This window comes from Motacilla alba, chromosome Z (genome assembly GCF_015832195.1).
Source record: "Motacilla alba alba isolate MOTALB_02 chromosome Z, Motacilla_alba_V1.0_pri, whole genome shotgun sequence".
In the NCBI taxonomy this organism is placed as follows: domain Eukaryota; kingdom Metazoa; phylum Chordata; class Aves; order Passeriformes; family Motacillidae; genus Motacilla; species Motacilla alba.
Window position 1 is genome coordinate 66,608,385 of NC_052046.1, and position 23,685 is coordinate 66,632,069.

The 23,685-nt window shown below is 42.5% G+C and overlaps 1 protein-coding gene across 2 annotated transcripts in view; it reads right to left on the reverse strand.

Annotated features, from left to right (window-relative positions):
• FBXL17 (F-box and leucine rich repeat protein 17) overlaps positions 1 to 5,149 on the reverse strand; it is a 277,370-nt gene extending 272,221 nt beyond the window's left edge. For both annotated transcript variants that reach the window (XM_038123763.1, XM_038123764.1), the window contains exon 1: positions 4,282 to 5,149. In XM_038123763.1, the coding sequence (XP_037979691.1) occupies positions 4,282 to 5,013 (732 nt within the window). In that variant the 5' untranslated portion in view covers positions 5,014 to 5,149. The remainder of the gene's footprint in view (positions 1 to 4,281) is intronic.
• Positions 5,150 to 23,685: the final 18,536 nt, after the last annotated feature.

Genomic DNA, 23,685 nt, shown 5'->3' on the forward strand with positions numbered 1-23,685 from the left:
ATCTATTCTGGACTCTCTTGTTTTGAAGTAAGTTCAAGCACACCCCAAACATTCCTGATAAGGGCATTCCCTTTGATGTTAAAAAAAGAATCAATAAATAGAAATCCCAATTTGTCATGATACCTTGGGTTTTAGCTTTTATATTTTTCAGATTCTCTGCTGCCTGGTATGTAACTCTGAAACTTCATATTAGGTGATAGTAAGCTCTCTTCACAGGATAGTCAGGCAAAACAATCCCTTCCCAGCTAAAAATCAAGGGCAACCATTACCCAAAAAGCATAAACAATGGCAGAGAGAAGGGGGCAAGACAGGGGGTTGAGACTTCATGACCTGGAGCTGTAACTGGACAATTGAACCAAGTGAACCCAGTATGTAGATGAACCCAAACTTATAAGAGTGTAAAAACTTGTGACTCAGATCAATCCTGGATTCAACCAGGGTATAGCCTTGGCCAGGCTCTTGTGCTGCCCAAGGTGTATCCTTCTAAGGCCTTTCAATAAATACCTATTTTGTCAATTTAGTCACATAACCTTATAGACAGGAAACCACTGTTGCCAAGGCCTGGAAAATGATACAGTGAAAGAACATTAAAGGGTCTCACCTAAATTAAGCTTATTATTTCCTTCTATTGAACAAGGGACCGGAACACAGTCAAACTTTCTATCCATTTTCTCTTAACTAAAGATTGCATCTCAGTCTTCTTTCTGAAGAACTGTCATTCAGTTTGTCCAGAAATTTCCAACTACTGTAATAGCCCATGTTTTTCAAGACGTCTAGCTCTCCTCTGGTGCCTCTCACATTTGTGTGTGGATTTCTTAAAGAGATCCCAGCACCCACAACCTACTGCAGTACTCTAGCAGAGGCCTTTAAAGCACCAAGCACAGGAGAGAATTTCCATTCTGTGTTTTACATGCAGAACTCCTGTTAATACACCTCAAAAGGATATCTGAAGTGTTTGAATTGGCATTCTCTCATAAGTTCAGGGCTCAGTCTGCAGACCATTTTACACTTTTTTTGATTAAACAACAGCACTGCAAAGAGGTAACAGATACAACAGGAAGATTTATTTTTTTCTTTTATTTTCCAGAAATAAGCAGCAATGACTCTTCAATAGGCACAAATTTGTGAGGTACAGCTCAAAGTTTTCAGAACTTAGTTGTATGCAGCAGAAGATTTTGTAATTTTCTGAACTACTTAGAAACAGCTTCCTTTTTTTTTTCATTCACACACACATGTCTAGGACACAGTCAAGCTATCTATAGTTGACTGATCTATAATTCCTTAATTCTCCTCAAGTTTTAAAGAATGGCTTTAAATTACCCCTTGGTCAAAGGTAATCACCCTCCTCTACCAAGACTAAAGATGACATTTTGCCCACTGCATAACATTGTTTTCTCATACATGTTTCAGCAGCAAAACGAAAAGCAAAACACAAAACCCTGACTGTGGAAGCACCATTCTTTCATCACTTCATATTGACCAGGATACCTCTTCACGAGCCAGGGAAGCAGGATCAACTGACATACTGCACTATGAACCTCCCTATCCAGCAGGGCTCATCTAATGATCTGCAGGCCAACTTCACTCTGACAAACCCTTCCACCCATACGAAACCCGTGACTTAGAGGAGACTGAACCACTCTAAACATCTAAACAGTACCTGAGCAGACAAAGGGGCAAGCTCCTCATAAAAGAGTTCCTGACCTATTTCCTTGGGCTTGTCTTGGGCCCACCTACAGACACTGGTGACAGTCACTCCTGCACCAGCACCACTATATCAGAAAGTCACAGACATGGGAATCAAGAAAAAAAACTATCAGGATCTGTCTCCTGATGTTTCCCAAGATGGAATCTCTTGTCCTTGCATTAAGGTTTGTGTGTCCTACATCTACTGTAAAAAGCTCAGTAAAGATTTTGGGCACATTTGGCTTCCACCCTCTCATAATAAAATGACACCTTTGGAAAATGGATTATATTTAGGATATTCTATCTGTATCAAAATCCATCATAAGAAGGCAAATGTAAATCCAGTTGACAGGACACCTGGTTAAACACCTGAAGTTAAAAGTTCCACAACAGACTAGTATATTTTGGAAGCAACCAAAAAGCCCCAAACCATGGAATAGTTAGGAGACTGATATATAGATAAAGATACACATATCTTGTGTGTATATATATTATATATATATATATATATATAAAGAATAATGTTATAAGGAGATGTATAGATAGATAGATAGATATAGATATACATAATCTCAAGAAATGCAAAACCACAAACCCAACTCGTTAGTACAGCTATAGATTGAAGGGCAAATTTCGGGGTGAGTAGGTTGGCTCCTACCTCAATGCTGGAAATAATGGCCTATTTTTTTAGATATTGCAGAAGGAACTGACTACAGGACAACTGCAGAGACAAAATCACTGAGGAAGGTAGATGTCTGTCCTGATTTCAGCTAGGATAAAATTCTTCCCAGCTGCTGGTAACAGTGTTTTGTAGCTGGTACAAAACAGATGTTTTGTGCATCACCTGGATCTCTCTTTCTTGTTCTCCTTTTTATACAAACATTGTTAGTAGCATATTTTATTTTTCATCAGTTATTAAATTGTTCCTATCACAACCCACAAGGTACACTTTTTCCCCTGAATTCTCCACCCAACCAGTTTGTGGATGTGGTGTGTGAGCGGCTGCCTGCCAAAAATCCCTTGTTTGTAAAAAAATGCAGCCAAACATAAAACCCCCACAACCTTGAAAGCACAAGTAAGAATGAAATAGACACTAAGTAACATTTAAACTAGTCCACAGGTAAGATGGACATGACATCTTTCACTATTAAAGTTATGGCACAATTATAGATAGATATTTTTCAAAAAGTGAAACTGAATATTAAAAGTAACCACAGAAAAGTACTCATGCCATTGATCAAGAAGTATTTCAGCTACACTAATCAGATGAGTCCAGTTTGAAATCCTAAAACCAAATATCAAAGAAAAGATAACAATAACATATCCATTAACAGCCGCAAACAAATGAATTCCCTTCTAGAAGAACTACAAGACAAAGTTTCAATTTTGTAATCACAGATGAGATTAATTCAGATGATAGCTCATGAATTCTTATTTGCCTAGAATTAATTTGCATACCACATCTATGAAATATGCTTATCATTACTAACACATGAGTATTGAAAAAAAAACAAAACCAACAAACAAAAACAACAAAAAACACTCAAACCAACTAAACATCACAAAGAATTAGTGTTATGTGCAAGACAGACAGATAAGTAGGTTGGTACTGTTTGACAACAAAAGAGTCAAGGAAGTACTCTTTCGGTTCTACACTGTATGTGCAACTAGCAAAATACGAACACCAAGAGTCACACCTCTCACTCCTCCATTACTACATCCTGCTTTAAGTTTAGCCATCTGACCTCTGAGAAACTCCTGCAATCCTGAAAACTTATTCCCAAAATTTAAAGGCACACTCACAACAGACTATGGAAAACATCACTGGCTCAGTTCCGGCTAGACTCCTCTTTTTAGCTAATTTTTTGTTGAAGGAAGTCAGTACAGTGGTCAAAACAGTAGCTTAAAAATGGAAAGTATTTCCAAAGGAGAACAGTATTAAAGGAACAGAAAGAGAGCAAAAGGGACAGGAGCAGTGAGACTGTTCTTTGGATATACAGCATAAGAGGTAATGAAAGCATGTAATTCAAGAAGGCTGCAAACACTGTGGAACTACTAAGGCCAAAATCGACCCACAATACCCAGCAATACAAACTGTTTAATAATCAACACTGAAAACTTGTCTGTGTAGCTCCAACACCCAGGGAAGCACTAAATACAGACACAGGCCCCCTTGGCCAGTACTACACCAGTGACGCAAGTAAAAGTCGACTTGTAAAAAAGGACACCTTACGAAGTTAACAGGTACAGTCAAAGCATTTAGGAGACAGCTTCAGGACCTGATTTGTGTGCCTGCATCTCCAGGTAATGCCTCACAAGGCCGTTTCCAACGACAAAAAAAAAAAAAAAAAAAAAAAAAAAAAAAAAAAAAAAAAAAAAAAAAAGGGGTCGTGGAACGGGACACAAACAACACCCCAGAACCCTATCTGCCTCCCCAAAGCCAGGCGCTGAGGCAGCTCCGAACTGGCCCGGCCTCCTCCGGTTCCCCCCTGCACTGGGTCCGCCCGGCGACACCGGCACCCCGGGGGCTGGCACAGCCCCTTCCCAAATCCTCAAGGAGCGGGCTGGCCCGTCCTTTCCCCCATCCCGACCCACCTTGAGAAGGATGGAAGGCGGCAGCTGGTTGATGTCCGGGGTGGGCGGCGGCGGCAACTCCCGGCAGTTGTCGCCAGGGTACTCCAGCGGCTCCTCGCAGCCCGCCTCGCCGCCCCGCTCCTTCTCCTCCTCCCGGCCCTGCTCCTTCTCGTCCTGGGGCGCAGGAGGCGGCGGCGAGGCGGGCTGTCCCCCGCCGCTCTGCCCGGCGGTGCCCCCGCTGCTCTCCCCCGCGGCGCTGGGCAGGGCGAGCAGCTGCGGCTCCGCCGGGCACTGGCAGGAGCCGGGCTCGGGCTCGGCGGCGGCGCAGCGCGGCTGCTTGCAGGGCGGGCAGGCGGGCAGCCCGGCCCCCTTGCGCTTGCACACCATCTCGGAAGAGACCTCGCCGGGCGGCCCCAGGAGGCCCCGCACCGGCGAGGGCAGCAGGCCGGAGAGGAAGAGGCGCTGGCAGCGGCCCGGAGGTTCCCAGGCGGCAGGCGCCAGGCGCAGGAGGCGGCGGGCGACGCGCTGCTCCGCGGCGGTCAGCGACACGTAGGGCGGCGGCGGCGGCAGCAGCGGGTCCCCAGCGGGCAGCGGCTGCTCCGGGGCGGGCGGGCTGGCGCCGTGCACGATGAAGCAGAGCATGCAGGGCCCGCGCAGGAAGCAGCTCCGGCTGCGCGGCGGCGGCACCTTCCCCCGCGGGCGGCGGCGATCCCGGCTTAGGCTCCTTGCCTCCTTCGAGAGCAGGTGGCCCATATAGGAGGGGAAGCGGCGGCAGCGGAAGGGCGGGTGTCACCTGCGGGAGGCGGCGCCGGGAGCTGACATGCTGCCGGCGGGCCGGGGCAGGAGGCGGCGGCGGCGGCGGGGCTGGTTCCGGGACGCCGGGAGGGAGGGAGAAGCTTCCGCTACCGCCGGCCTGACCTCCTCCGGGGAGCGGGGGCGGCGCTCCGCGGGCCGGCGCTGCTGCCACCAGCGGCCGCGCCGGGCCGGGGGAGGCTCGGCCGGGCGCGTGCCGCCGTGTGCCCGCCGCGTGTCACATCGGTGCACGCACTGTGTGAACGCGGGTCTACACACCGGCTACGGCACGTACGCCTGTAGTATGTGCGTGTATGCATTACCACAGAATCGTAAGGGGTTGAGAGGCGCCTCCGGAGATCATCTCGACCTACTCTCCTGCCAAGACAGGGCCACCTGCATCAAGTGAGACAGGAACGCGTCCAGATGGGTTTGGAATGTCCTCAGAAAGGGAGACGCCACGGCTCACCTGTTCTAGTGCTCTGCCACCTGCAACGTGGCGTTCTTGTTGAGGTGGAACTTACTGTGTTTCAGTATATGGCCATTGTCCTTTGTCATGTCATGGGCAGCACTGAAAGGAATCTGGCACCGTGCTGTTGGCACCGGCTTTGAAGACATCTATACACATTACTGAGAACCCCTTTCACTTTTCTCCGAACTAAATAGGCCCAGCTCCTGCAGTCTCTCCTTACAAGATAGATGCTCCAGGCCCATCATCATCTTTGTGGCATCTGCTGGACCCCCTCCCTTAGGTCATTGCCTTACATATATACACACAAGACATATAAAATACATGCATATTTTTGAGGAACTCATATAAAATTTTTTTTCTGCTACACTTTGTAGGCAAATGTGAGAAGAACCCCTTCCCATTGATCTCAGATTATATGCAGAACAGTGGCTGAGGTTTTGCAGTGGCAAAGCAACACAAGCTTAGAGACCACCATGAGCAGTCTTCCAAGTTTTCTTCTGTCAACATTATCTTCCCACCAACACTTTCCAGAAAATACTTGAAATATTTGTTTTTTGCTGTTTTAATTCACTGTACATCTCGAAATAGGGCTCATATAGGACCTCTGACCCCCTATGCCCTCCTGCAGACACTCACCTCTAACAGCAGCATGTTGAACATTGATGCAGGTGCCCTGGTTTGTAAATCCTTGCTGGAGGCTGTACTTCTTTAATTAAGACTCTGCTTAGTGTCTAGAAAAAGCAATTTGTTTCAGCATTCAGTTCTAAACAGTTGACTTAGCTATGTAGTCTTAGATATGTAATTTAAATAATATGTGCAATTTTGTCTTTAGTAAAAGATGTCTGGGGAAGGAGAAGGCAAGTTATAGCTAGAGCATATATGGCTCAGTACTAATATTAAATAACAAAGGGCAGGAAAAGAAATGCACAGTATTTTATATTGTGTAGCACATGTTTTGGCCTTTTGCCCAGGGATGAGTTATGTTAGGATTAAAATACCCATGCTGCTATTATTTTTGTTTGTTACTTCTATTATTAGTCTTCAGCAGCTCTGTAAAAATGTTTCCTATGAGAAAAGTACTAAACATACCTTTGGATAAAAGCAGAGCAATAAAATATTTTGTTTGGAGCTTCATCAATGAGCTTCATCAATATAAACAACAGTGAATCTTTGCAAAAAATATTGGCAAGGGCTTTTCTGCTCTATTGGGAGAATGGGTTGAAAAGCAGAAGACAGCTGGAAGTAACTCTAGGTAAGACTGTATGAACAGCAGGCCAGTCAGCCTGGTATATGGACTGAGTTTAACAGTGCCTGCTCTGCACTTGTGTAGCCCAGGTGTTTCTTCAGGGCTGCACCAGTTAGCATGATAATGGACATAAATTCACTCTTTGTGCCTTAGCCATTGGTTTGTGCCTGTCCCAGCTGCCTGCCAGTGGTGGCTCACACACTCCCTCCTCCCACAGACTGCAAAATTTTCAGTAAGGAAAAACAAAAACAACATTAAAAGAAGATGAAAGTCCAAGTCAAATCTTCAAACCAATCTGAGCTCAATAAATGCTGGCTGCCTTCAGCTTCTCCAATGTATGTCCTTCCCACACCGGCTGCAGTACTTCAAGAACTGCTCCAGAGTGGAGCCCTTCCATGGGTCCAGAGCTCATGCCAGGAGCTTGCTTCAGAACAGGATTCTGATGGGATCACAAGTGCCTTTGGACATCCACCTGTCCCGGCATGGGATCCTCCATGGGCTGTCAGTGGTTCTGTGCTCTACAGTGGACTCCTCCACAGGTCACAGTCTCTTAGACTCAAGTCCACATTGGAGTTTCAGCCTGTCCAGTATGGCAGCACAGGAGCACAGATTGCTCTGGGCACCCTCCAGCCCAGGTACTCTGCCATGGCTGTCACCAAAGTGTTCCAGGCACAATATGCTGAGGTGACCAGCAGTGCAGCCAGTAGCAAAATCAGAGCAGCCACTAACAAGCACTGGGTACCAACAGACAGGAAAGGGAGCCCCATGGCAAGCAGAGTAGCCTGCCAATTAATAGCTAAACAGCAGTAACAGCTACAAATTCATTGTAGCACATTCAGTCAAATCTGCCCTTATTTCAACCCTTCATGCCCTACACTGGTTGTTTTTCTTGAGCTTTATTTCTTCTCTCCTTGTTTTGTCTTCATCTTTGTCTTTTCCTTGCAGTTCATTATTACTACTACTATTACTATTTATAACTTATTAAACTACTGTTAGTTACCTCAGCCCATGACTGTTTCTCAGTTTTACACTTCCAGTTCTTTCCCTGTCCCACTAGGGTGGGGGAGTGAGAGGGTGTGGGAACCCAGGACATCCCTCTGGGTGCCCTGGATGGCCCAAGCCCCTGGCAGGGGACTCTGAGACCCTGGCATGCAGCCAAAGACACACGTGGGGTTTGGATCTTAGCCCGTGGAGCAAGTTACTAACTCTTTATGAAGAATTACAAGCCACACACACAAGTTTAGGTATTGTAGTAGAAGTAGTCACGAAGTGAAAGGAAGGATTTCTGAGTGCTGTACGGGGGGGTTTTAAGCCTTGTACGCAGGGGTCCAAGTTTTGTACATGGGGGTAAGGAGATCTAAGATGGAGGGATTCGGGTGTGCCCTGTCCTCTTTCTTTCTCCTTCCTAACCTCCATGTCTTTGGTGATGTTGGCACTCACAGATTGGTTTAGAGTAGAAAGTCACCATTCAATATAGATAGTAGGTATTGGGGAAAAAGTATAAACATGTAACACGTAATGTATGATATAAAAGATGGCACCAGCCCCCTGGGAGGGCAGTGTGCCTTTGTCTGACCTGCTGAACGGGCCACAGCAGTTCAGGAGAAGAATCTTTTAGATAACCAACAATAAACTACCTTGAGAACAGACAACAGAGGACTACCGAGTCTTTCTTTGAAGGCACGGGTTGGAGGAGAGACTTTTCCATCTTTCGGGGTCACCCCAATCCGGGGGTGAAACCCCACAAGAGGGAATAAGCAGCTGTGTTTTTCTTAGTTGCCAGCTAAGGTTAAACCACAAGAAGTGTGTTTGTTGTAAGTATATTTGATATGATTATTTTCCCTTCAAGTAGATTACACAATTAAAGAATCCATTAGTTTGGAAAATACCTCTGAGATCATCAAATCTAACTTTTTACCAAACACCACCATATCAACTAGACCATGGTACTAAGTGCACATCCAGCTTTCCCTTAAACATCTCCAGGAATAGTGACTCCACAACCTCCCTGGACCAATCATTCCAAGGTCTAATCACCCTTTCTGTGAAGGAATTCTTCCTAGTGTCCAATCTAAACCTCCCCTGAAGCAGCTTAAGATTGTGTCCTCTTGTTCTGTAACTAGTTCCCTGGGAGAAGAGACCCCACCCACTACAGCCTCAGGCCAGGGAGTTGCAGGGAGTGATAAGGTATGCCCCCAACACTGCTTCCTTTTTTCCAGGCTAAATGCACCCAGATTCTTCACCTGCTTGTCATCAGACTTGTGCTCCAGACCCTTTGCCAGCTTTTTTCCCCTTCTCTGGACATGCTCCAGCTCCTCAATGTCCTTCCTTGAATTGAGGGACCCAAAGCTGGACACAGTGCTTGAGCTGTGGTCTCACCAGTGCCCTGCACAGGGGGATGGTCACTGCCTGCTCCTGCTGCCCCACTGTTGCTGACGGGCCAGGATGCCCTTGGCCTTCTTGTCCACCTGGGCACAGCTGGGTCATGTTCAGCTGCTGTCAACCAGCACCCCCCGATGCTTTACAAACACGCAGTTCTGCCCCAGCCTGCAGCAATGCAGGGGTTTTTGTGGTCTTGTTGAACCTCAGGCCTCGACCCATCAATCCAGCTTTCCAGATCCCTCTGCAGAGACTTCCTGCCTTGTAGCAGATCAACACACCCACCCAAACTGGTGTTGTCCATGAATTTGCTAATGGTAGATTCAGTCCCCTCATCCAGATCATCAGTGAAGATATTAAACAGAACTGGGCCCAACACTGATCCTGGGGACACAACCAGTGACCAGAGGCCAGCTGGATCCAGCACTTTTCACCACCATTCTTGGGCCTGGCCATCCAAACGGTTTTTAACCCAGACAAGAGTGCTCCTGTCCAAGCTGTGGGCTGCCAGCTTTTCTGGGGATTGCTGAAGTCCAGGAAGACCACAGCCTTTCTCTCTTCCCCCTGGTGGTCACCTGTTTATAACAGGAGATTTTTATGCCACTGTTATCTCAGAATTACTTTGTACAGCTGGGTCATCAATAGCAGACAAAATGTGTATCAGAAATTACAGTATTTCTGAAATTGCTGCATGTATAAAATTTTTATCACTGTAGTAGGCAAGTTCCAAGTCAATTATGCTGTCAGAGTGCCATGGGGGTCAGGGCACCAGGCAGGGCAGGACTGGTCTTCACCATCTGTGACCAGAGACAAACTTTACCCCATCCCAGTTGTTCACAAATGTCTTTATTACCTAAACCTACACATTTATGTCTAGCTGTTTCAAGTAGATCTTCAAAGTTCCCCAAAGATTTGCAGTATCTGTAGGCAGAAGGAGAAATTCTTTCTATAGTTTTCAGTCTTCCATCTGAAGTTGAAACATACTTCTCCCAAAACACCACCCGCTTCAATTTCTGAACCTTGTGATCCAGTCTAATCAAGATCTCATTCAAATAGAGAATTATGTATGTACCATAACAAAGCTTTGGGTTTTGTTTTTTTTTAATAATCTAGGCATAACTTTTTAGATACAAACATAGAGGGAGAGTTTAGCTCATTTTTCAAGATGGTAGACGGTTTTTTGGGTTTTTTTGTAATAGCCTGCAAGAGCTAAACAAATTTTAAATTACTATGGTAATTTAAATGAGATTTAAATAAATTATGAGAAATACAGGGAAGCAGAGGGTGCTTCTGGTCTATGCAAGGGTTTTAACACTGAGTGTCACTGTTGCTTCATGAAAGGCAAACAGAGTAACCACCTGTTTTAAAGCAGAATGAAATATTACATGACCAAATATCAGCCATGAAATCTTCACTACATAAAGTCAGAAGGCATATGTAACTAACAGTTCATTTCCTCATGAGCACTACTTATATTTCATGAAATTACAAGTCATAAACCCAGTAATCTGAGATGCCTGAAAGCTACTACAACTTAGTTTTGGAATTAAGCAGTAATATCCCCTCTATTTTTGATAGTAACGGTTTATTTCCCACATAGCAATAGATTATGACACTTTTCATTGTTATCTCAATGCATATTTAAATAGGCCCCAAAGACTGGTGGCCCAAGGTAAGTATGGTATCTAAGTTTGAGCTGCAAGGGAACACAAGAAATTTTTAAGTTACCATGTTGTGTCTAGTCCTGATACCCCTTAAGTGCATGTCCATCTGTATTTCAGGACTGACCTTTAGAAAACTGGGTCTATAATATTTGGCCATATTGCCAATGTTGAGAGATAGTAGTTCTTTAACTTAAGTAAGTTTAAAGTAGAATTAGTTTCATTAAGTTATGAAGTTATAACATTATGTGATTTAGTATGTTTATTCCCTTTGCATAGCTTTGCTTGCTTAACATCAGTAGCTTTAAGTGCTGTGTTAGGAGTGTCATGATTAAATAGATGGAAGGAAATAGGAGAATTTCTATTTTGGGTATAGAAACAGATTTCAAGTTCTTTTGTAAAATCATAGTTGTTTCACTATTTGTGCTGGTTTTAGCTGGAGTATACTTAAATTTTTCACAGTAGTTTGTAAGGGGCTGTGTTTTGATTGGTGACTGAAAGAGTACATGGATATTTTGGTTTTTGCTGAGAAGGGCTTGCAGAGACATAAAGGCTTTTTCTGCTTCTCTCTTCATCCTACCAGTGAACCAGGAAGAAGCTAGGAGAGGACTCAGCAAGGACAGGATACTCCAGACCAGGTGACATCACATTCAGCAGTGAAGTGGGGGGAAGATGAAGGGAGACAAGAGGGGTATTCAGAGGGGTGGCATTTTCCTCCCAAGTCACCATTAAGTGATGGAGCCTTCCTGGGAATTCCTGGGAATGGCTGAACACCTGCTTGCCCATGAGAAGGGAATAAATTCCTTGTTTTGCTTTGCTTGCACATTTACCTATTAAACTGTTTTTATCTGTACCCAGGAGTTTTCTCAGCATTACCCATCCGATTCTCTCCCCAGTCCCACAGGGAGCAGTGAGCAAGGGGCTGTGTGGGGTTCAGCTGCTGGCTGGGGATGCACCTGGACAGTGCCCAGGGTATGGTTGGGTATGGTTCCTCAGTTCTCTATTCCTGAAGACCTACAATTTTTAGCAAGCTCAAAAGTGGCACCACTATGGAACAGTAAGGTATTGTTGGTGGAGAGTAGATCTTGACAGCAAAAAGACTGGATTAGGTTAACCCACTCCCTGGATTATTCTCACTTCTGCACAGGCAGAGTACTGGAAATGGATAAAGTACCCTTCCTTCTGGCTGAATTTGGCACAGAGAAGAATATGTAGTTGCTCGCAACAATAAAGAGAGACAGAGTGTCCTGTGCTGCATTGGATGAGCAGTGATAAGGAACTTCAGGCATAGGAATGAGGAAAAAGGGAAGGGAGGAAAGATAAAAAAGGAGAAAGCAGATAACTTTCTTCAGCCTCTGCTTTCAAATACGCATTTGAAAACCAGTAAAACAAGCTACCTCTTACAGTAAGCCCAGAGATAAAACAATTTGAGGGGACAATTTGATAATGCCTTATGGCCATTATCCTGAAAACATAATAGAGACTCTTAGTCTGTGCAGTGTTGGAGATTTGTATTTTTGAGGATTCGGTGGAAAAGTTGGCAAGATTTCTGAAGTCGTTATATGTTTGATGAATTACATAATAAAACTTCTAAAGATACTTTTCTGGAAGAAACTGATTCTTTGGAGGACTTGAGGAATACTTTAAAGGGTAAGTTCCCGAAACATCAAGGCTGCATATGAAAATACAGAAGAATTTTCCAGCATAGAGATGAGGTAAGGCATCCTCTGAAATCAAAGCTCACACCTAGTAACAGATTACAGTTTTAGACACAGCACAAGCAAAAAGTGAAACATCATGGAATCTGTAAGGACATAATCTAGAATTTGAGTCTAGTCAAATTCTGATTTAATATCCTTTTCCTTTATGGGATAGTAAGGAATATAAAATCTATCTATTTTTAACTGACTTGCATACTTATTTGAAAATGGCAGTCAGGATCTGGCTATTCTTGATTTGGTTTTTTTGTCTGGTGTTCTTTTGTGTTTGCACTAAGTATAGTATTTATGTATTATCAAATACCATATCCTGCCAGTACAGTAAGATAGCAACAGCAGTTCCCATTATGAAAAAAAAAAAAAAAAGTAATTTTTTTAATAGAACTACCTGATTTTGTACTCTGGTAAGAAATTTTAAAAAATATGTTTCAGTGTTTGACATGGTTTAACCCCACCAGCAGCCCAGCCCCATGGAGACAGTTCCTCGCTGCCCCACCAACAGGATCAGGGAGAGAATCAGAAAGGATCAGAGCTACAAAGCTCATGGGTTGAGATGCAGGCAGTTTAATAGGGAAAGCAAAAGCCACACACCCAAGCAAAGCAAACCAAGGAATGAATTCCCTGCTTCCCATTGTTGAGCAGATGCTCAGCCATTTCCAGCACAGCACAGCCCATCACAGTAGGACTGACTTGGGAAGACAAACACCATCAGTCCAAACATCCCTTCCTTCCTCCTCCTTCCCGCACTTTATACACTGAGCCTGATGTCACAATGTCTGGGATATCCCTTTGGTCAGTTTGGGGTCGCCTGTCCTGGCTGTGTCCCCTCCCAGCCACCCACACACCCCCAGCCATTTTGCCAGCCTGGCAGTGTGAAAAGCAGAAAGGCCCCTGATTGTGCAATTACTACTCTGCAATAATTAAAACATCTTTGTATTACCAAATCTGTATTGAGCACAAATCCCAAACACAGTTGGTCCCATACCAGCCACTGTGAAGAAAAATTACTCTGCCTTGGCTAAAATCAGCAGTGTTTAAATGAAACTTAACTTATTACTTACTTATTGATACCTTGCAAGTCATGGTCCTCATTGCAACCACTGTATTATTTAATTCTTCATGTGATTCTCATGGTTGAATGGAGGCTGTGATTCTCATGACTAAATCTCAATTTCAGGGCACATCAAGAGGAAAAGGAAGATTAATGTCACTACTCTGATGAATATTTGGGTAGTATATACTGTGAATTATCTGTTTGCAGAGATAGTTTGCCTTTTCTTATTTGTTCTGCAGATATAATCATCTGATGTTTAAATGTCACCTTAAAGTTCTACTTTGCTGGAAGGAAAGAAATAAAAATATGACACATAATTTCAACCCATTGAATTGCAACAGTTTAGATTCTGCTTCCACAATGACCTTCCTGTGTATTGACGATGCACAGTATGTATACTTGGAAGTGCTTAGCCGTCAGTGTCTCTTGTACGGCTGTAATCTGAACTGCCTAGCTCTCATTACAAGGGAAATAATTGAATGGATTCATACATGTTTTACCCCAAATAACATCTAAGTGTGTTAAGGTAGTGGTAACCTTATTCCCAAAGGTAGAAGGTAAAATTTGGAGATTCCTTTCCTTATCTCATATAAGGTATCAATCTGAAAGACCTTCAAAATAACCAGTTTTTTGTTTGTTTGAGGTGATGACCCCCTTAGTAGCTAATAAACCCTCGAACTTGTAAACATGAAGTGTAGTCTGCCTGAAGATGGCAGTATTTGGTTTGGAAGAAGAAATCCTGGAAAGAAATGCAGCTTGGATCCTGTTTTATTATTCATCATACCGTGGCACCTAAGTGACAGGCTGTCAATAATTAAAGGGAGGGTAGGAGAAGAGAGGGCACATGTTTCACAGTCTTCTGACCTGCCATAATTTTCCCTTCTCTCTCAGCATAAAGATTCTCTAGTAAGTGTGTAGTAATGATCTATTTTCAGGCATTACAACACTTGCATTCAAGCCTCCAGAAATCCTTATGTAGGAAGTCCCGAATTTATTTGTTTTTATTTTTTAATAAATTGCTAATTAAGATTTGCCCTTCCATGAAGTGATGAAGATAAAAATATCAGCACTATAATGTTTCTATTTCACAGTTTTTCTGTTTGAGCATACATTGAATTTACAGTACTTAAAAAACATTTTGTATCCAGGTATTTCAAGGTTAACTATGAACCACCATATTTAAATTAAAATTTTATGCAGCTACAAAAGGGCTGCAATCTTAGGAGAAAAAGAAGGAGATAACTTACTCATTATTCTCTCTAGATTTCTTTCATCAATTCACAGAATAATTACAGTTTTCCTGTAGAAAATTTCTTTACAGGAGCATTATGTGAAAATCATGTATAAATAAACAAACAAACCAGCACAAAGCAAAGTAGAAGTTATCTTAAACAGAAATCTTGGGCTAGTCTTATTTTCAATGTTTTTATGGAAATCCTGTCTGTATTATGCATGTGTGCTTTTTTCACCATTCCAAATAATTATTTTTAAAGTTACATGAGTGTAAGAACTTCTTTTTGTTGCTTTGATTAAAGCACAATATTCCTGAGGTCAGTATAACTCGTAAGTGGACATAAAAACTACAATGCTCCTGGCTGCTAACATACTTGAGAAATTATTTTCTAGTAATATGATAACCTTTTACTATTTATGATAGTTGCTTCCAAAGTAGAATTGTGATTCTCAAACTGGAGTTTGAGTCTTGCAAGATCAGAAGAATGGTAACTAGTGGGCTTCCACAGGGCTCCACCTTAAGTCCTGTGGTCTTCAACAACTTCATAAATGACTTAGACAAAGGATTTGAAGGTACACTAAGTTTGCAGATGGTACAAAATAGGGACGAACTTCTGACTCCCTCAAAGGTGGTGAGGCCATGCAAAGAGACCTCAACAAACTGGAGAGATGGGCAATCACCAACTTGGTGGGTTATAACAAGGACAAGTACTGGATTCTACATCTGGGGCAACCCTGGCTGTACAGACAGACTGAAGAATGAGATGCTGGAGAGCAGCACTGTGGGGAGGGACTTGGGTGTCCTGGTCAATGGCAAGCTGGGTGTGAGTCAGCAGTGTCCTGGCAGCCACAAGGACCAACCCAGGTCCTGGGGGCATCAGGGACATTTCCACCAGCTGGGAAAGGGAGGGGATTGTCCTGCTCTGCTCTGGGATGGGGTGGCCTCACCTCAAGTCCTGAGGGCAGTTTTAGGTGTATCGATATGCAAAGGTTATAAAGCTATTAAAGAGTGTCCAAAGGATGGTCATGAAGATAGTGGTCTGGAGAGCAAGGCATAGGAGGAGCAGCTGAGGTCCCTTGCTCTGTTCATCCTGGAGGAGACTGCGAGGAGACCTCAGTGGGGCCTTCAACATCCTTGCAAAGGGGTAGAGAAGGGGCAGACACTGATCTCTCCTTCCAGGTGCCCAGTGACAGCACCCGAGAGAATGGCCTGAAGTTGTGCCGAGGGAAATTTACAATAGACATGAGAAAAAGGTTTTTCATACAGAGGGTGTTTGGGCAGTGGAAAAGTAATTTAGGGGTTATTAAAGTAACCTAAAAGCATTAACTAAAAGCATTAGAAAAGATGGGAGGAATTTTTAAAAACCGTGAAGTTTTTCGGGGGATGGCTACCAAGCTGGATTCATACATGTACTTTTAAGAACAAGCAAACCAACCAACCAACCACATCACATCCATGCCATTGCTGTTTCTGCCATATACTTCTAAGGAAGAGGAGCAGGAAAATTATATTGTAGGAAAATTAGATTGCAGGCAGGCACAGACAGAGAATACAATCTGTCTGGGTATAGGATGTTTAAATATAGAAGTAGATGATAAAACCTTCTGAGAACAACACCTCCCTAGGTAAGATTCTCTGGATTTTTTTTTTTTTTAAAAAAAAGTAAGTGGGAAAAGTTAGAGGATTCTGTCTTGATAGCCTACAAGATAGGAAGTAAATAGTCCATGCTAACTTTCCATTAAAATGAATGTTTGAATAATCACTTACAGAGAGAATTTGTAAGAAATCTTCATGATAAATTTATAAATTAATAACATCATTCAGGTAATGATATCTTCTTTTCATATCTGGACTATTCTTCATCTCTTTGTCCTGCCCACAAATGTTTGTTTTAAGCAGCCAAACAACGGAGTGGCTGAAAATAGATGACTCATGCTGCCATATTTTTCTGAGTAGTTAGAGTCTGTCTATTAGGCTGATGGCATAAACTTAAAACCTTGGCAGATGTATGTGTATATATTAAGTATAATCAAAATTTGATGAAATATTTTTGAAAAGATAGTTTTGGAGCAAGATTTTTTGAGCAGTGCCAACTCCCTTCTGTCTTTGTCTTTGAAGAGAAATTGGGTCCTTTGCCAGAATTTGTGTTAACTACTGCTGGCAGAAACTTACAGGCAAACTTGCCCTTTATCTGGAAGTAGCAGCTGCAGCGCCAGCATTTCAGAGGAACTGTATCCCTCAGTAACCTCTCAAGGTTTCATCACCTTGCTCCCATAAGAGGAATTAAACGTTAAACGTTAGTACTCCTGCAAAATGCATATCTCTAAAATTAAAGAAATATCTAAGAGGCAAATATAAAAAGTTGGGGAAGATGAGAGGCACCTTGGCAGATTATATTAATGCTAATTTTAGCGGAGTTTCAGCATTTTGCACATGTTAGAAAGATGGGACATAATGCTAAAGGGTTGATCTATACTGAATGAAATGCATGTATCTTCCCCATCAGTATGCTAGGGAAATGCATATGATATGTATTATGAGAGCAGCTAGCCAAACTATCAAAAAATAATGCATTTCTCTTTGGATTCCATGGTGTCCCATGGCTGAGGGATGGTAGAGAACAAAACTAGTTGAATTAAAAAGTGCATAAAGTAAGCTTTGTGTATTTCATGTGCTCCTTTTTAACCTTTCCTACCAGTGTGTTTCTGAAGAGACTGTTTGAAGACATCAAGGCTCTGCCTTAGCACAGAACTGTCCCAGTTGTTGAGTATTGGATAGATGTTCCCAACTCATCAGGTTTTATGCATGTACAAAGTCCAGCATAGCTCTGTGGGACTTTGGGTTGTAAGGCCAAGTCCTGAATTATGCACTGCAACAATTCTCCTGCACTTGAAGTTTAAATGAGGGACCTTGCCAAAAAAGTGCCTTGAGTGTGTAGGGACCAACAGAGACAGCTGTGGACAGCTGCTGCCTCTTGTGCTCCACCTGGGACTGGCAGAATTGGCTGCTGATTCACTTTCCAGATGCATTTGTCTAACAATATCCGGCATGTGGGCATAGAGTGAAAAGAGCCTGTGATGCAGCTGGCTGGCATTGGCTGTTGGCTGTCTGTGTCTGGTAAATGGGATCCCAGGCTGGGAGAAAGCCTGTAATGCTGCTTTCAAGGAATTGAACAGGGCTACAGCCCTCTCTCCTGCTTCTGCATCAACACACTGTAAAAGATGTGCTCTTTTTGCTGTTTAGGTTCAGCTTCTCTGTCAGAAATGTACTGTGCAGTTTGTCTAGTCGTGTTTAAATATACAAGGGAGAATCTGTGGAGTAAATAAAAGATTGTGAGGCTCCATATAGGCTAAAGGAACAATGACATAGAAATAAGTGAGCATTTGAAAATCTTTTCTCCAAGTATTAAAACAGGAAAAGTCTAGCTTGTTGATATGGATTTCTTCATGAGAAAAAAAAACCAAAAACATAAAACAACTCTTTGAAATGTTATATAGAAAATGTGATTCTTGCTTTGACTGCTCAGGGTGTTGCAGACACCTTGAAAAGTTCTTTAGGTGCTTCAGACGATTCTTGAAAACTGGTTCCCATTGTAGATCTTGATCACTTGGGAAAAACATTTAGGCTTGAGTCTAACTCAGATTTTGAAAGTGTGTCTTGGGCATACAAACCCAGACCATCAAAGTACCTAAGAAAATAAGTAAATCTGTTCTTTCACTTTCCATGTAAATTAAAATGTATTCTTTTGCTCAACTGAACCCTGCTAGGCAGCGTCTGCTTTCTTCTAAATGTACACTTAATACTCTTGTTGCAATCCATGAAGTAGAGTATATTACTCTTCTACCAGTGTGTGTTGCAGGAAACTGTCCAGTCTGCAGGCAAATATCATTCAGAAGATTCAAAGAGAGATGGTTCCATTTTGCAATACAAAGGAAAAACAGTGAGGCATGGTTGTGGTCGTTGCAGGAATTGTCATGCTATTATAGGAAATCAGTAGCAAAATAACTTCATGTCAGTTTTTACAAGAGCTAGGGCATATACTACCTAATTTTTCAGAATGACATGACTTCTGAAATTTAGTATTTGTTCATCTTCTTCTCAGAAACATAAACACTGCCTTGTTGCAAAGTGGGATTATTTAGAAATAATTGCACAAATTGCTTGTCACATACAATATTCCTTTACTGCTTGAGAAGCACTCTCTCAGCTGCAGTTAATTTGGGCTGTTGTACCTATCATTTGTTAATTAAAAATCTGTATTCCCTGTAGATTTTCCTGTGTCTTATTTTCCTCTTTGTACCTCAATGTAAATTTGAGCTGGTTATGATTATGTTTCCTGGTAAATCTTCAGACTGATGTTCTTTATTCATGTAAATGCTTTGGTCACTATATATGTGTTTAAAATGAGCTAAGTCACTTTGAGTATAATTAACATATAATTAAAATGGCCCTGTAGTGCCTTATGCTTTTCCAGAACATATTGTGCACTGACAAGTCTTTGAAAATAAAGTACATTATTTTAACATCTAAGGTGCCTTAGATGTATCATGACAATTTCTATCCAGGTGCTAGCAGTAGATGTTGGTAATTATCTGTATGAAATCAAGTTGTATCAGTTGGACAAAGTGTAGTTATGTTGAATGAGGTACAAATGATGGAGGGACTGGTAAGAACAGCTGCGTGAAGCTGTGGTTTCGAAAAGAAGAGAACCATAACCTAGGGTAAAGATCAAAACAGAGGTGCACTTGGCCTGTGTCACTTTACTGTTTTTCTGCATTGCCATCTGAGTGTTAAGATAATTACTGATTGAGGATTATCAGTACTAAGATGGGGTATGTAGTGCTGTACAAGTTGAAGCGTGATTATTAGGGAAGTTCTACTCCCATGGGAACCTCTACTTGTGAAGAGTCAATTAGTCCTACCTGCAACTCTTCAAGTCCTCAGGTGTAGTAATAGGTCATGCACAAAGTAATCCTGCATTTCTTCCTTGAGGCATGTGCATTTCACATTCAAAGCATTTTTTTTCTAAGAGGAATAGCATTTCACGTTAAGGAAAGAAACCTTTTTCTTTAAAGATTTTAAATATAATTAAAATCAGAAGGTGGAGATTAAAGCTTTGATCTGAATGCAAGAGAACAGTGAAATACCATAATTTCACTTTGCTTTTTTCTCATTTGAGCTGATGCACCACTTACAGGTATACCACTACAGGAACACAGCAAGCCATGAAACTTGGATTTTTTTGTCAATGAAAGTATTTCAGTGTTTCTTCATAAGTCAGACATTCCAGTGTGCTGTATGCTCATCATTTGACTTGCCTGTTCATGAGATAAACCACTTTTCTATACACATCAGTGGGGCACTTTTTGTAACAAACAGATGAACTGGAAAAGGGATTCCTCAGTAGTGTTTATCTAATATTTATTTTTGGGAGTTAATTGAAAAGGGTAGCCTCCCCTCCTCTTCTTTTCAGTCCATAGTTCTCAAACAGCTTTGCTTAAGGAAAAAGTTTTATGTTGCCACAGGTGCTCACAGCCACAAGTAAGAGAAGGACAGAGGGCTTTTCTGCTGTCCTGGCCATTTGGAAATCTTAGCCAACACTGAAATAGCAATGACTTCAAAAGTGCAGGGAAGAAGAAAAAAGAATAATGTGAGCCCTTCCTGAGTTTACTGAGTGAACTATACATAGTAAGTGTGACTCTTACAGGACAAGGTGACTTCTAAAGATTAATGAACTCAGATTCACGTTACCATGAAGAGAGAAAAAAAAAAACCTGTTATCTGCATGCACAGAAGGCGAATATGAGGCACAGACAGGATAAGGCAGCCTATAGTCGTATAGGAAATCTGTGGCAGAATAAGAAATAGGACACAAAATTTACCAGTCATTTCCCACAATCTTCTTACTTACCTCATTGCCCCCCTAATGGGGGCTGGGAATGAATTTAGTTCCACATCTTAATACTCATAAAACCTCATGTGGGGGAAGAGAGGTGAAGTGTTCAGGACTGTTGTGCCTTCCTGAATATCACTGTCTCTGAGACAAATCCTAAAATGCTAGAGTGTCTTAAAATGTCTGAGATGATTCGACTTCATTAGGATTAAATGTTCTGAAGACTTCATGATGCAATGTGTGTGAAATAATTTGGAGATGAAAAGAGAACAGCTTCCAGTTTGAAGAGATTTATTTTGAGACTTCAGACAATATTATACTACTTTTTGACACACAACTTGTGATCTATCAGCATGAAAGTCTTCAGACTATAAAAAAATCAAGTCTTAATTAGTATGTAGATGGAAAATTATAAACCCATCCTCCTTCCTCATCTGCACTGTATATGATTTGACAGCATTTTGAAGTCATTACTGGATATTTTTTCCTTTTTTTTTTTCTTTTTTTTTTCTTCTTTCACGGTGTTTTATCAGTATTTCCCAGCTTTTGATTAACAAGGAATGTATTACTCACAAGCTCTGAAAATAGCCTTTGTGAACAAACATATCATCTGCCCTTGCAGCTCACACTGACTGGAACTGCAATTAGTGTGTTGCCATTATCATGTTACTTGCTCCACAGTTTGCCAAGGATCAAGCAAAAGTTGTAGGCAACTTATTCATGAGAGTAAAACTGTTTGAAAAATTACCTCTAGTCTGGACTTGGAGACAGTAATTGTGGCGTCTGACTTTGGCTGGCTGCCAGATGATCACCCAGCTGCTCTCTCACTTCCCTCCTCAACTCAACAGGAGAGAAAATAAGATGTTAAAGCTCAAGAGACAAGATTAAAGACAAAGATATTATTACCAGTCACCATCATGGGCAAAACTGACGGCACCAATGCCTGGGTGTGAATGTCCAATACAATAATGGATTGCTTGGTGGAGAATATTTTTGTTTCTCTGTGAGAAGTTAGAGGCTGCTTTATGCAGTTTGTGGAAATAATGCATGAAACTGTCATAAATGCCCATTTAGAATACAGTAGAATAAAACAGAATGGAACAGAACAAAATAGAATAGCGTATTTTGGTTGGAAGACATGTACGTCCAATCCAATTTTCTGACCACCTCAGGGCTCACCAGAACTTAAGATGTATTATGAAGGGCATTGTGCAAATACCTGTTTGGCACTGGCAGACTTGGGGAACTGACCACTTCCTTAAAAAGCCTGTTCCAGGGTCTGGCCATTCTGTCAGTAAAGAGCTGCATCCTAATGTCAAGTCTGAACCTCTCCTAGTGTAGCTTTGAGCCATTTCCGGGCATCCTGTCACTGGATCCCAGGGACAAGACATCAGCACTTCCCTCTTCACTTCACCTCCTTAAGAAGCGGCAGAGAGCAGTGAGGTCACAGGTCACAGTCTCCTTTGCTCCAAACTGCAAAAAAACAGTCTCCTCAGCTGCTCCTCACTGGACAGCCCTTTCACCAGCTCCACTGCCCTCCTCTGGGTGCATCCCAGTGCCTTCACATCTTTCCTAAATCTTGGGGCCAGAACTGCACACTGTGCAATCCCCTCTGTTGGCTGTTGGGCTGTGCTGTGTCTGATGCACCCCAGGATGGGGTTTGCTTTCCTGCTGACTGAGGTGAAGCCCGCTGTCCACCAGCACCCCCAGATCCCTTTCTGCAGAGCTGGTGTCAGTCCTCTCCCAATTCAGGCTTGTGCCTGGTGCTACTCTTTCCCAGATGCAGAATCTGACACTTGTTAAGTTGCACACCAGTGATAACTAGCCAATATTTAATCTATTTAGGTACTTCTACAAAGCCTATTGTCCCTCAAGAGAGTCAATAGCATTTCCCAGCAAATGTGCTTGTGGTGCATTCAGCCTCTGCATTCAGATCATTGATAAATGTATGGAATAGTACTGTCCCTAGTACTGAGCCCTGAGGAGCACTGCTGGTGACTGGTCTTCAGCCAGATGTTGCCCCATTTGTGACAACACCTGAGTCCTCCCTTTCAGCCACTTCTTCACCCAGCTCACCACATACCAGCTCATCTCATGGTTGGATCATTTCTACAGAAGGATGCTGTGAGTGACACAATAAAAGCCTTTACACAGCAAAAGGTATCATATGACTGCATGCACCCTTTAATGACTATTTCTTCAGTGTCTTTAGTACTCAAATCCTTCAAGACAGACGGACAATTTGAATACCAAGGAAGTTACAGCTGAGTACCTTACTGTTTTGCAGTCCTCACAGCTTCTTGCTCTAGTGGCAAGCTTTTCTTTTTAAGCAATTTGTGCAGCTGCTAATTCATTCAGAGTCTGCTGTATCTTGACAGCTGGGCATGTTCAGTGGGGTGGCTGAGCCACAAAGAAGAAGGCACCCCTTTGCTCTGCCTGAGGTTGCTCTATCTCTGAGGGGAGAGGTGACACTCTCCCTGTGTGTCTCTGCAGCATGGCTAGCACAGAAGGTGCTGCTATATCAGAAGATGACAGGCTACAGGACAAGGACAGTTAAAAAAGAGGTGACAGAGGACAGATTGAAACTCTGACTTTCTGTACAGATTTGGAGAGTCCTAAAAGTACATGGCAAGTCAGGAGTCCAATAAAAGTTTTTGATCTCAATATGAGCCTAAATGAGATTAATGCCTTGCCAGGGCAGTGAACAAGGCAAGGAGGTATTCTTGTATGAAACCTTTACCTACAGTCTCTCTGCATTTCCCCTTGTTTTCTATAAACTTTGCCCTATCCTAGTTTGTACTTAAATGAAAGACAACCTTGAATGTTCAAAACCACTTTGTTGTACAGGTGGAACAACTCCAAAATTCTCAATCAAACCATTTTCAATGTAGTTGTACAGGGTATATATTAGCTACTTCTGTCATCTTGCTGATGTCACAGTGCTTTCAAAAAAGGCAGTCATGCTCTTTGCGTAAC